General features: G+C 37.3%; 1 protein-coding gene across 13 annotated transcripts in view; it reads right to left on the bottom strand.

Moving 5' to 3' along the window:
• Positions 1 to 657: 657 nt before the first annotated feature.
• The window catches only part of LOC310888808 (zinc finger protein 532), a 45,446-nt gene continuing 31,343 nt past the window's right edge, over positions 658 to 14,760 (bottom strand). For 12 of the 13 annotated variants that reach the window (XM_083815905.1, XM_083815907.1, XM_083815911.1 and 9 more), the window contains 5 exons: positions 12,614 to 12,776; positions 8,692 to 8,970; positions 4,844 to 4,956; positions 3,817 to 3,964; positions 658 to 2,541 (listed from right to left, as the gene is read on the bottom strand). In XM_083815905.1, coding sequence (XP_083672031.1) covers positions 2,047 to 2,541; positions 3,817 to 3,964; positions 4,844 to 4,956; positions 8,692 to 8,970; positions 12,614 to 12,776 — 1,198 coding nt within the window. In that variant the 3' untranslated portion in view covers positions 658 to 2,046. Of the gene's footprint in view, positions 2,542 to 3,816; positions 3,965 to 4,843; positions 4,957 to 8,385; positions 8,513 to 8,691; positions 8,971 to 12,613; positions 12,777 to 14,760 lie in introns of those variants that run through there. The other variant, XM_083815904.1, reaches the window with a different exon arrangement.

Raw genomic sequence — 14,760 nt, 5'->3', positions numbered from 1 at the left:
AGAAGGCAGCGTGGGACCTTACACTGCATGTGTCTGACCCAGGAAGAGGCCTGTGACCACCGAACGGTTTCACATAGTCCCCAACAGCTTTCAGATGACTCGAGCACTACTGGCTTGTCAGTGACTTTTGCGCCTCAGCACTACCAACAATGACATAAATTATTGGTTCACAGCGTCCCTTGGAGGTGCAGCACTATGTAAAACAAACAGAAGTATTAATAATGGCTGTGAAAATTTAACTTTTATTATCTGTTCACTGTGTACAAAACACCATTCTGCATAGTGATAACTCATTTGTTGTACAGTTGACAGTGCACATCAACAAACAAGTGTTAAAGAGGTATACACTTAATGAGAAGGGCAGTGATGGCCAGTGTACATTACACACTAAGATCCTGCGTTGCCAGCTGTTTTAGGATGGAGTTCCTCATAACCACTCAACGGGTGAGTAATATAAATGGGATAAGAAGCATCTACCAATGAATCAATTTAAGAATGAGGATGAAGAGACAAAGCAGAATTAATGTATCTGATATACAATTTCCAGAATGATTAAGAAGGTTTACAGAGGTGGCTGAGAAGGATCCATATTTTTTCAAACACTTCAATCTTTAAAATTGTTAAAATTTAATGATAAATAACAGAATCTCACAAATCTTTAGGGGCAAAATGCTCCACATTTATTTACATATGAAATGTGTTTAATACAGTTGTAATGGACATAGTGTATAGTAACATCTGACAGCAGCAAGACTTTTAAGGAACCAAACAATTACTACCATATATCATGCAGCTATCTATATATACATGATTTGTTTTAAAAAAAAGTACAAAAAATTTTATAGGGATACATACAAGGTATAAAATGCAAAAACAAACCAAAAATATAACTCTCACAGAGACCAATATATGAAAGGGACAGTATGGTACCTCTTTGTACTTTGTGAAAGCATAACTAGTGATATTAGATACACTTTTGAAATGGCTGAACTAGCTTCATAAGATCTGTGCTAAAGTTGAAAGCCCCGGTTATACTTACATAGGCTGGTGTGTTAGCTTCTTGACAGTTGTGGCTGTATGTAACACTGAGCACCAGAACATTTGGCATTAGCATACAGAGCTGGGAAACACCAACCCCTGCAGCAAGGGTTAACTATTTTCTGTTGATAACCAGAAATTAAGGAAAATACATAATGCTGTGTACTTGCTTCTATATGTTTAATAAATTACATGACAAAAAACATCATAATTATAAACCTATTCCTCTAATTACACCTTACTTGTTTAATCCAGAGCAGCCCAGCCCTTTTATAACTATTTTAGCTTTGATCACAAGCACCTGATGGTCTAAAAATTACTTCATGATACATATATAGTTGTGCAATTATACTTTTCAAAGTACTTTACCATTCTAGGGGGTCTGCACCTGTTTTGGTGTTGCCACCTAAAACCAGCACTGCACTTTACACACGCAGTGATACTTTTTTTATTTTTCTTTATTTTTCTTTTTTTTTCTTTTTTATTTTTTCTTTCCTTTGTAGAGAGAAGGTTTAAAAGCTTCCTTACACATTTAGAAGCACTAGTCCTGTAGAATTTAAAATCTCTCCTTGGCTTGCTTGCTTTCTTCATTTTTTTCCCCTCCAAGCATTGCCTTCTGATGCACTCCCATTAGCTAAACTTTCTTGCAGAAGCATTCATTTAAGAAACCCGAGAAACTGCCCCAGCATTAAGAACTCTGTTTTAGAGAATCTTACTACAAAAAACAGAAACAAAACAAAAAACAATTTTCCACTAGATACCAATACAAACACGTAACAAAGAGTATAAAAGTTATTAGTTTAAATATATACAAACTCTTTTGAACTCAAATACTGCTTCAATGGTTTTGAGGGTATAGACAATGAGGTGAAGGGGACATTTTTATGCAGAATATATTGCAACAGCCTGAACAGTACTGTTAACACTATTATACCTTGAAATTTCTGTAACAAAAGTGTCATTAGTATTCCAATGTGGAGAGAAATTTTTGTGTCCCAAATAATCCGATCATTTTTCTGCTGAACTCATTCTTTTTGACTTAATGAAGGCCATGCCATGTGTTCTCATGTGAGTATTTAAGGCCGCTTCAGTTTCAAAAGTCTTTGCACACACTTTGCATCTTCTGTCTGATACCGTATTGTCAGATGACTCGTCCTCATGATTGGGCTTGTTTTCTTGCTGATTATCTTCCCCAGACCCATTTTGTTTTGATACTGGCTGAGGCTCCTTCAGCTTATGTACAATGAAGAGATGTCTGGAGAGAGACACGTGAGATGTGTAGCAGAGTCCGCATTCCCTGCATTGGTATGAAGAGCCATCAGATTTATGCTGAGGAATATGTTCATGAAACTGGAGAAGATTTTCTGTTGTAAAGCCACAAACAGCACACTTGTGAACCTTAAAAACATTTATTTTTAGCTTCTTCAATGGTTGCGTGATTGCACCTCGTGGAGGCCTGAATTCCAGTATAGGTTCTTCCAATTTACGCTTTGGACTAGGAACCTAAAAAAAGCCATAAACAGCATTTTGTGTAAGCATAAATATGCAGTGACTTCAGTGACTGTGACTGCAAACTTCAAAAACTTTCCAGTGGTAGATTCCAGTACAACTTTGAAAAATACAGTATATGAAATAATACTTGCAAATATATGTTGCACATGGTAGAAAAGTAAGGGTTTTCTTTACTATAAATTTCACACAGATTTTATTTTGTCAGCTCTGATAAAGCAACAGTATCTAATGCACTGTGTTAACATGATTAAATATTTGCCAGTGTAACTGCATCCAAGTACACATCAATGTGACTACAGTTGTGCATAGAATGTAGAGTATCAGTCTAAGAACTTTTCAGCACCACCTTCTGAAACTGTATTTTAATTGCACTTAATATTTCATAACTGAAATTTGACCTGATGGATTATCTACTGGCTGTTAGTAGCCAAATGAACACAATGGCAAAGGATGAACTAATACGTGCAAGATATTTTTTTTTTAAACTATTTAAACATATCTTTTTTTTTTTATTCTTCTTGTTAGTTTTCTGACATGAATATTTCTTTACAATCCTCTACACCCTATGTAGCTTGGATATACTCCATGATATTTCAGAAGACAATGTATATAGTTGCCATATTTTTAACACTTAAATAAAAAGGCACTATGTTGGGCTGAAAAAAGAGTCATGTAAAAGATGAGTAAATTTTAAAAAACATGTATGTCTGTGTATCTATTGTCAGCTCTGGTTGTGCCATCACATGTGAAATTCCTCATCATACAGAGCCCCTAACACTTAAAAAAAAAAAAAAAAAAGCTGTTAAACTCTGCACATAACAAGTCTTTTGACAGCGCTGTCTTCTTATTTTTGCTTTCCTCCTAATGCTCATCATCAGACTGAAAGCAGTTTCACTCTAAAATTTATGTCAAATAAGCTCAAGGCTGGGTACCTGGAATAAGCTCATAATGCTTCTATGCAACCTTTGGCTTTTCTACAGCTATGAGAGGATTTGGTTGCAGAAGTTTTGAAAGGTGCTCATGAAACAAACCACCAAAAGTAAGTTACGTTCTCTATCATTTAGTGATTAAATCAGACTGTAAGTCTTTCAAAAAAACATGTTCTAGCTCAAGCATGATAGAATTTGTTGCAGTAACCTTTGAGACATTTTGGGGGCTCTACTTCACAGATCAAAATTTTATGGGATCAAAATATCTGCATCTATTTGGAGATCCTGAATGTATACTCACAAAAAATCTCACTTTCAGTGAAATCTAAGAAATTACCTTTGTATCTTCTTTTACTTCCCTTTCTTCCATATTGGCCGATTCAGTCATTTCTTTTACATCAGGGTCTTTAATGCCATGCATCAACTGAATATGTTTTTCCAACATCAACCGCTTGGTAAAAGTACGCCTTGAATCTGGGCAGTGTCTATACAAACACAAAGCAGATGTACAGAGATTCAAATGTCATGTTTTAAAAAAGATGTAATATTCTGAAGAATGTGAGCAGAACTAGTAAATAAATCCAGACAACAGGACAATCTATTAAAGACAGTGACAATGCTTTTCCAATCAATCATACAGGCAAGTATTATAAGAAAAGGAGAACAACTACAAAATAAAACTACAAATGTTTGAGCAACTTGTATTCACAGCAAATGAGAAAGAAGTTCTCTGAAGATAATATCCAAAATGGTAGGAAGAGTGGGTCAGAATAAAACTCATGAGCATATCATCCTTATCATAACATCAAATTTAGCTCCACTGTATGCAAATACAAATATATGTATATGTACACAAAAAGATAGAGCAGAAAGTTTCTTATTATATGTTTTATCTGATTGACATGGGTCTTTTTATTACATTATGTGTCCTCTCTCCAGCCCCTTAAATATCACTGAGGACTTTTAGACATTACACACTGTTTTATGCATGAGAAAAATACTACTAATATTGACTTTTGCAGATTAGAAGAGTGGTTTGTGTATTTCAGAGACTACTAAAAACCAAGTTCACCACTGTAAAACTATCAGCCACGGAAACTCTCAGCTTAGTAGAACTCCTGACTTGCTTGCCAAAGCTCCTGAAAAACAGCAGACTTTACGTACATGTGTTCTGAGTAGTTTGTTATGTTTCATGCAGGCAGAACAGCTCAAATAGTTTGGACTGTTTATTTATTTAAATAACTGATTGATTTGAATGAACAAGACTCTTGCTTTTATACAGTTAAGAAGAGAAATTCAATTAACAATGTTTTTGTCGGTTTATACTCTGCCTCTAGTATGTTTAAAAAACAAATAGAACTTACGAGCATGTATAAACCTTCCTAATGCCTTTGTGCTTGATACGATTGTGACGACATAAACTATGGGACGAACTGAAAGATTTGTCACATTGTCGACATGGGTGTTTCTTCATTTGCTTTAAAAGAAGAAAAATGCATTAATTAAATAAAGCTAAGTAAAAGTAGTGCATGCATTAAAAAATCTTTCAGAACAATGTGGCCAGCATGAATTACACACGCACCTACCAAAGACTGTAAACTCGTACCACAAACTGTGGGTGAAGTGAAGTTCTTCCATCAAAGAAGCACATAAGATCAGTGGATTATTTCTGGACCACTAAAGGCAGCATGGTCAAAGCTCTGCTTTCACTATAAAGTAATCTCACCCTTTCCATCACCAAATTACTTCTGCAGTTGCTGATAGGGAGAGGTTACCAATCACCAACAAGAAAAGGGGCGAAATGGCACATACTAAATAATGACCTTAGCAAAACATCATGAATACTGATGTGATCATTGGGCTCAAAAAAGTCATGAGGAGAGATGGTCTGATGTCAACTTGAGGAACATCTACTTGGGGAGTTCTATGGGTCTTATATTACTATTAGTTCAGTGTAAGGGGAAAGAAAAGGAAGTTAAAAATGATGGAGTGGTCTCCACCCATGTCATTCCAGCTGAACGCAGCCACAGGAGCTATAGTATCTGAAGAAATAACGTCTCCAAAACTGTCAGCTATAAAAGATCCAAGAACGAATGACACAGTCCTATCCTTTAAACTTACTAGCACATCGTCAACCCTAGAACTCAGTCCAAACGGCCTGTCTTACCAACCCAAGTAGTTGCAGCAAGGAAACCGAAATATTCCCAAACAAATTAATTAAATGCATTAATCAGTACATTCTGCAGCATGGTTTTGCAGTATGCTTTTGACTGCAGTACTCTGGAAAGAATTTACGGATGCTTAAAGCAGAATGTGAAGGCATATTAAGGATTCAATCAAAAAACAGCCCTGGACTATACTGTATAAACTGTAATTAATTGAAGAAGCATTATCTATATGGTACTAACATTTTTTTACTTGCCTTCTGTCACTCTGATGTAGATTTGATTAGACTGGATGTGATTCTCCATCTCATTCTGAAGAGAAAATATTACGGGGAGGTGTGTTGCTTTGTGTTGTTTTAAAGAATTGTATCAGTGTAAAATGTAAGTGTATCTGATCTTGAACCTACTTCTGTTTGCCACTAAAAGCATTGATGAGTTAGTATTTGCACTAATGGGCAAAACGTTTTACATGCTGCTAAAGGGACTGACTTTGAAAGAAAACTAAAGTAGGATTGTATGAGTGTTACAGGATCAGAAATAAGTAATTAGTTCATAGTCATACTACAGGAACTGTAACATATTTTACGGAGTTTCTCTATAGACACTCCATAGCAGAAGTGTCACAAATATACCTGCTAGGCTTGAAACTGAAGCAATTAACACTAATTCCTCAGTGACTTCAACAGACAGAAATGCAAAAATGGGCTTCTAAAGCAACAGGAGAAACCAGAGATATTTGTCCAACTTTCATGCCCTCAAGCTGTAAAAGGAGAACCGGGTAAAATAAAATGTAGTTCTGTGAATCATAATCATTTGTTTTTGTCTGTTTTGTTCCAGGGGCAACTGGAAATGTAGCTATGCAGCCTGAATACAGCATTCTGTACAGCAGGAAGGCAGTATCTCTCAGACATGGCTGAAAGAACAGAGTGGGAGTTACTGAAGGCAAGGATGAGCATGAAAACGGTCTTTCAGTCAGGCTTGGGAGCTATTTGCTTGAACTTGTCATAAGAAAATTAGAGATGACACTCAGCAGTCTGGCATTTTCAGCCTTTCCATAAAATATTTAGAAACAGAATAAAACAATTTTCACAACACAGCTTTAGAGATAAGCACTGAAATTTGAAGAGACAGAAACCTCTGGAAATGTGCTATCATTTATTATAGCATATTAGCATCCTGAAAACTACAGATTTTTCCACTCTGGGTGATTCTTCTCCACTTAGACAAAATAAATCTGCTGTCCCTTCCAGCCCTGCTCTCTCTCTTCAGTGCAGCACAGTACTTTAGTTTAATTCTTTGCTTCTCTGTTGAGGGAAGAATCAGGCCATTGCTCCTGGCACACAGCAAAGGCCAGGACTGGACAGCAGATGACCGCTGTGCCGCAGCATCGGGCTGCACCTTGCCCTGGCCGGTCCCACCCACAGCTACGCAGGGTGCAGCTGAGGACCCTCGCAGAGCGCCCAGCCTTCTGGGGGGTGAGGAACTGCAGTGCTCCCAGCGCCACCGCTCCTGGCTGTTCACGACACTGGGTTAATGCTGCCCTGCTACTCCTTGCTCCTTTGTCCAGACTCTGTGGAGCTGGCCTTTAATTCCTACACGCCTGGTTTTCCTTCAGTTCCATGCTCTCCTTGCCCTGAATTCTGCCTAAAAGCCCAGCTCCCTGGCATCTTTTCCTCCCATGCAGCCCCTGCTCATTTTTGATGTTTGGGTCAGTGCAACCTTCAGCTTTTGTGTTTCCCAGTCTTGGCTCACCTTGACTTTGATAACTGCCTTCTGGTTCCAACCCTTGCTCTAGGTGGGTACAACAGTTTTAGTACCATCAGGAGAGATAATGTAGGCAACGCAACAGGGGACACAGACACTATTGCAGCAAAACAACAACAACAAAAAAAACAACAAAACAAACCAATAAAGGAACTGAAATTTACGTTTCCCCTATTGGTTCTGTGCTTGACAATCAGCACTTTGACCTCACTCCTGTAAATACTCATGCACATGAGTAACCTCATACAAATCATACGTGCTACATATACGAATCACCCACTACTTATGTGTTTGCTACAAGCAGTAGCACAGGGTCTGATTCAAACTGAACCAACCCAAAGAATCTCACTGACTTCACAGAACGTGGTATCCAAATCCACAATGTGATGCTATGCGGAAGAATGAAGTCTGAACTGAAAATGGAAAATTCATCTTAAATAACAAAACTTGTTGCTTTTTCGCTTTACTCTAGCTTGCAGCACTGGAGCACAGGTTATGTTTTTCACTATTCTTTTCCTTTTTAAGCTAAATTTAAAAAGTCAATTTTTTAGCTCTCTTCCCTGCAAGCAGTAGCAGAGGAAAGTTGTTCAGTTTCACCACTGTCCACCTGCCAGTCCTTTTAATTTAATTAAAGTGGAAAAGTTATAGAATGCATCAAGGACATCAAGCTGTCTTTCTGCTGACTTGAGACCACAACATTTCCATATTTCACTTTCAGTCAGTTTTAAGTAAGCTATCTCACATCTAGCTGCCTTAAATAAAAATGTCACCTTGCTCAACTCAGCTGACTTGTTGCCTGAGCCCGCAAGTGTAAGATTAGAGCAATGATTTGATGTTAGAGTGAGTCTAGCTTTAAAATGAAATGCTGTTTGGTGCTCATTGGACCAGCAAATTGAGATTCCATTCCCTAAGTTCAACAGCTAATGAATTTTCAAGACAGAAGGAACTGTGAAAGCACAAAGGAAAAAAATAAGAACCTGGATCAGATTAGATGACTTGGACGAAATGGTGGAACATCTTTCATTCTTTCCATCTTCAAGAAATGTTGGTACTGGATGAACAAGCCTACAATTAACTAAGCACGTGTAGATTTTCTCAAAAGAACTATGTAGAAAATGACAAAAACCAAGAAGCAAACGAGAGAAAGATGACATACATGTAAGAACAGAGGAAAATAATGATGGAACTTAAAGGAATTAATTACAAAACCACAACAATTTGAAAAAAAAGACATAATATTTCAGGTTTAACTCACTTTTTGTAATTAGATATTATTCATTTACCTTTCCATGTTCTTTCCTCATGTGGGAAATGTAAACATCCCTCTGAGTGAAGAACCTATCACATTCCCAACATGTCCAGCCACGACTAGTGACTTTTTTAGGCTCTCCCTTCTTTATAGGAGAAGGAGATTTCTTCTCTAACTTTTCTGTTCCGTTGACAGATTTTGTGTCCTCTTTGTTGTGACTGGTTGAGTTCTGATTTGTAGGTTTCGTACTGAGAGGCAAATTTATCCCCAGGTTTGGTGGCCCTTCCACACTTTTCAAAGTTCCATGCATTGACTACAATAAAATAAAAAAATAAATATAAGCAAACAATTAACATAGATGTGTACAATTGTACTGACAAAATGCAGAAGACCTACTGAAACATAAGTCTCCATTTACTTCTTTGTCATACTTCATCAGATCACATTCTTAACTTAAAGAAACAATGATTAAATATAGACAATGTCTAACATAGGCAGAAACTAGCCAACAACACTGGCACCAGCCATAGCTAAAGTAGTAGTTCTCTTCAGTGGCTGGATATTTTCACAAAAAATGAGACTATGTAGGTTAAGTTTAAATTGCTGTTGAATAAGGAGAAAAAAAGGGCTCAAGAAGTACATTAGGTTAAGTTCAGTTTCTTGCTTTACTTACCTAATGTAGTTTATTGAACATCCTCATTTCAAACTGTGTGTCTAAAGAGAGATTTCCAAGAAGGCAGGGTTTTTACTGACAAGTTTTGACTTGGAGCATCAGTAAATAAGACAAGAAAAGGTAACTCTGGAAAGATCAGGCAATTATGTTTTTTAGGATATATTAACGTTTTATGTTAAGCCTGTTCTAAGCCCAGTCTTACTGCATGCTCGGGTTATAACTGCTTAGGGCTACACACTGCTAACAGTCCTTGGAATCAAAGGTGCGCAGGGCTGGCGGGGACAGCTAAGAAGTGCCTGACAAGCTGCTCAGCACCCTGCAGCTCTTAGGTAGTGATCCTTCCCCACTGATATATTTCTAGCCTTTAAGATTAGGTAATTGATTAGTAACATGGGAAAAACTTTTCCACCTCCCCAGTTTACGGAGCCGGTGTCGCATGGCGGCATGATACCTCAGCCCACAGAGAAGATGACTGCTGCAGGAAGACCTGGACCTCAGCTGTGTGTCTGAGTTTCATATATGACCACGGACTCAACAGGAATGAGTCAGCAGGGTTCTGGGCCAACAAAGATGACTGCAAACCAGGCTTAACGTATTGTTGAACATGGATCCACTGTCAAGGTCTCTTTCACATCCAAAAGACTTGCCCTTTACATTGACAGCATTCTAATCATCTCATATACTGATCTGTATTATAGCTATCGTGGATGATGTGTCTGGCCACCCTAAACCTACAGGTAACTTCAGAAACAAAAAACATCCAATACATTCTTGATTCGGAGAATGTAAGTATACCAATCTGCTTCTCCAGTACAACACTATAGTACCAAGTTCTTTGTAAATCGTGTGGCTTTTGGGACTACCTGCAGGTTGTACTACAAATATCAACCTGATTTGTAGAACGTGTTCTATTTGAATAGTCGACTGGAAAAGAAAGCCAGTACTTTTAAAAGCTAAGACATTATTAAAAAGCAAAGTGCACAGGATTGACTGACAGCTTCTAAGAAAAATTAAAATTGTGTAGTAAAGGAAGAAGTTTTCTGGGGTATCCCACTGCACTAGGAGATGAAGTACAAGCATTGGGTGGGGGGAAGGAGAGTCCTCTAGTTTCAGGCAACTGGAGATTGATCTGGAGATTCCATCCCATCTTAACTTGTGAGCATGTAAGACATCAGTGCTCAACTTTCTATATGTCTTTTAAATGTAATACCTGAAATTTAGTTTCTTAAAAATAATCCCAAAGCATTAAAGCATAACCTGAAGTCACAGTGACAGTATATACCACCACTAGAACTGAGTCCTCCAGTCCAGACCTTCACTACCTGTTATCACTGGCTGTTCCATTTTTTTTGTAGCAAGCCATTAGAGGAAAATAAGACATACATTTTGCCAACAAGATACCTTCCCATCTGCAGGAATTACTCTAGGTCATTTTTGTAGCTTTAAATAACCTCCTTCTGAGCCTCTTTCTAACCCTTTGTGTTCTATTTTCATCCAAGTCTTCTCTGCCTTGCTGCTTTATGTCTAGCCATATCAAACAATTACTTTTCTTGCAGCTGGGATGAGCTCTGCCCTTGTTGAGCACTCTTCCTCTCCCCGTGTCCTTTTCTGCTTTTATCTATACCCTGTTACTGTCTTTTTCTTTCCCCCTAGAGTCAAGTCCAATTTACACTCTTCTGCTGTTGTTCCTAATACCCTACACACATCCTAAATGTAGAAGCACTAGCAATTCTGAACAAAAGCTGTAATGCTGTTACTGAAAGCCTGTGTTCTAATTCACTAGTTTTGTTCTCAGAATTGTCTGCATCATTTGTAGTAAAACACGCTGAAAATATACTGGTCAAAAGTACAAATATTGGCATGGAAAACTATAGCCAAAAATCTTAAAAAGTATCCAAAACATAGGTAACTGAGTGTAACTTTATAATGAGAGATGCTGAGCAACCCTAACTTGTATAAGAATAGCTCCTGTCTCTAACTACAGTCACATCACGTCCCAAAGTGGTTTTCAGGTCTTAAAGAAATACATATGTAACATCACTTCCACAAAAATATGTGATTCAAGAAAAACTAATTATGTACATAAGACATACACTCCAATATATGGAATTTGCCTAACTAGTTAGAAAAGAAGCAATACAAGTAGATTGAAGGAATTAGAAAATATGACTTTGCATTGCTGCATTAGAGGACCCTTTAAGGTATCTGACATAAGTCTAAGATGATTCTTACTGTAAACATAAACTAGTTCAGAAACAAAGAAAATATACTGTCCTTGTATTTCTGAACATCTTGGGACGACCTCTCCCTATCTCCAATTCATGTTTAAAACTGGCTTTAAAACCAGCTGTTTTTGCAAGAATTCTGATCTTGTTTTCAACGCAACTTTAGTGATTTCTAAGGTTCTAAGTACCATAGTTGAGGCTAAAATGCAAAATGATAGTTTCAGCAGGCAAGAAAGATGTCTGATTTTTCACTACTCTGTACAAATTTTACTATTTAAATAGCTTCAACAGTTGCCAGATTATGATGATGATAATGTATAAGAAATTTCAGCACTGCTAACAGACTTGGTGTATTTAAAACAAGGTAACAGAGTATTTAAAATGTATAGCTAGCAAGTTAGAGCCAGGGGACTTCTGATTCTTAATAACATGATTTGCAAGGATGGCAGTAAGTCTTTTCTAGTCAATTCCTTCAAGCAGTTATAAGGATATTGATGAAAAAATCCACTTCAAGTTCTTTTTTTTTAAAGCGTGCATGTGTTCATGTGCACACACACACACGCGCACAATTTCTACATCTATTCAAGAAACATATGGGTTCCCCCCAGTTAGTTCTGAATATCAAAGGTTTCATTTTGTAACGTGCTCAGCATTCTCAACTCCTAACAACTGGAATAATACTTTAAATACTGTAAATAAGGCTCAACAGTTATTAGGATTGGACCAATGTACTCCAAAATTATTATTATACATTATTATCTCCTCATTTAATTTTCATAAAATGACAGACTGAATGCAATGTACTGAGATATTCCTAGTATATCAAAACCAACAATCACATAGAAATAGTAAGTGGTTACATCACAGATGCTGAAAACCATATGAAATATAAGACTAACATTTGAAAAGAATATTCACAATTTACTCTTTTGGAATTATTAACATCTCTTTCTTCCAGCAGCTTTCTTGTTACTCTGAGCCTTTTTTACAACATTTTCTCAAAACACATATTGCATGATAAATAGTATCTAAGAATAAAACAAGAGATGCCTACACACCTTGATATGATCCATCATAAGCTGTTTCTGTGCATACAGAAGAGAGCAGTCTGGACACTTGAAAACAGACACCTTCTGGTTTTCAATATGCTGATCAAAGTGGCGATAGAGCAAAGGTTGTAGAGTAAACACAGTGTCACACATAGAGCATTTATATATTATTCTAAAAATAGAAGTACAATAAACAGTGTCAGTCATGTTTATGATCTATCACCAAGAATCATAATGTTAACTTTTTTCTCAGCAGATACAAGATCTGACACCTTTAAGCAATTATTTCGCATTGCCTGAAAAACGGTAAAATGAAACTAATTCAGAACATCTTCCAAACTCAGAATAAAGGAGTGGTAGAAAAAGCAGAAAAATAGAAAAAAATGACTAAGCCAGAAAACAATAGCATATGCCAGTTACATATATAACACCAACATCTGCTTACAGTACGCTGAAGTAATAGGTCTTCAGCTCTTGAACTCATGTTGTAACTGAAGGACAAAGAATACACCTGTTTCAAGTTGCAAAGGCAATGTATTTTAAGGGAGTTACTGATTTGATTATAATCAGTAATATACTTCACGATGCACTTATTTTTGTCAATGTATATGGCTTTGAACCTCCTGAATGACAAGTCTAGACTCTGTTAATGTTCTGAAACTGAGACTTCACAGGGTGATGTTTCCCTGTTCTGCAATTACAGGCCTTTAAGAATCTGTCTATCACAGCAATGTAGAGATACCACCAAAACCGCAACTTCCTCTCTCAAAGCATATGCATTTTTAAACTTGGAAAATGAATGAAAGGAAATGACATGCGAAAGAAAAGGAATACAGAAATTTGCCATAGATCTTCAGATGAGAGAGAAATCAAATCCATTAACCATCTGTAGTGGTACTTCAGAAAAACTTCAGATAAGATAAAGGAAACTCAAGCACAGGTGCTGAGTACCAAGACAGGCACTTCCTCTGTGAAAGCCCATCACTTAGAGGTCGATCTCTGTCCTAAAGAATGGATTTCCATTAAAAAACAAACAAACAAACAAAACCCCTGCTTGTTAGCACGCTAAGTTTTCTCATTGCCCGCGTAAGTTCCTGTAAGGAAGGTGTTAAAGAGCTTGCCAGAAATAGGAAATGTTTCTTGATATTAATTGGTAAGGAAAAAAAAGAGGTTTCTAAAATGCAGTTTCACCTCATATATCTCACATCAATAAAACCTCACTTATCTTACTAACAGTTTTAACTGAGATTGTAAGAGACAACTCCCGGGGAAATAAGTCAGTGGATTACCACCCTGGCAGACAAGCTGAAGTGAATGCAGACTGAAATGGAGAGAATGTGAATCTGCCCAGGCACAGGGCACTATTACAGACACTCGCTATGGGATGCACTGTTTAAGGGAAACAGAAAAGCAAGAGCCTAAAGATTTACTATGCACCAGATCATCTCCCCCAGCCACAGCACACAGCTGCTGAGCATCTCAGCACTCTAAACCAACATCTCGATCCTTTCTCAGCAGAACAGCTCAAGATAATTTGAAGCAAAGATTTTACTGCCAGCTGCCTTCGCTACACCCAAGAAAAAATGTAATTTCCTCAGAGAAGTACTTGCTACAATTCTGTAGTTAATATGTCTGTGAACACAAACTGAGAGCAGGTACTAACTGCCTGATGATATTTCCTGGTTCTGGGGTACCAAATACTTTTCTTCCGTCCTTTAAGTCCTTTCTTTTATAATACTGTTTTACATCTTCCTCAACAACTTTGTCCAAAAGTAACAAAATGTCAAAACCTGATCGCTAACTAACCAGGCAAACAACCCGAGGCACAAGACTGTATCAAAGCCTTGCCCCTGGCAGGGCGCTTTTCACCCTTCTGGTTCCTTGCTCATGGACCACTGATAACAACCACAATTCCAGAATTTTGGTGCCTCTTACTGAGTACTCGATGCCACTGCTAAGTGCTAATGAGAGATGAGTAAAATTACAGTGTTCTGGGTTAATGAGATGTAAATAAATACTGGCAGAATTAAAAATTATTCTCTGTGTATTTCATGACATCTTTATTCGAACAATATCTTGGAAATAAAATTAGACAAAAGAGAAGTTAGAAAACCTGCTTTATCATCTGTCGTGGAACTAGACAGTCATCCAAGTTG

The sequence above is a fragment of the Anser anser genome (genome assembly GCF_964211835.1).
Source record: "Anser anser genome assembly, chromosome: W".
In the NCBI taxonomy this organism is placed as follows: domain Eukaryota; kingdom Metazoa; phylum Chordata; class Aves; order Anseriformes; family Anatidae; genus Anser; species Anser anser.
Note: the sequence above shows the minus strand (reverse complement) of the source record. Positions and strands in the feature narration are given on the sequence as shown.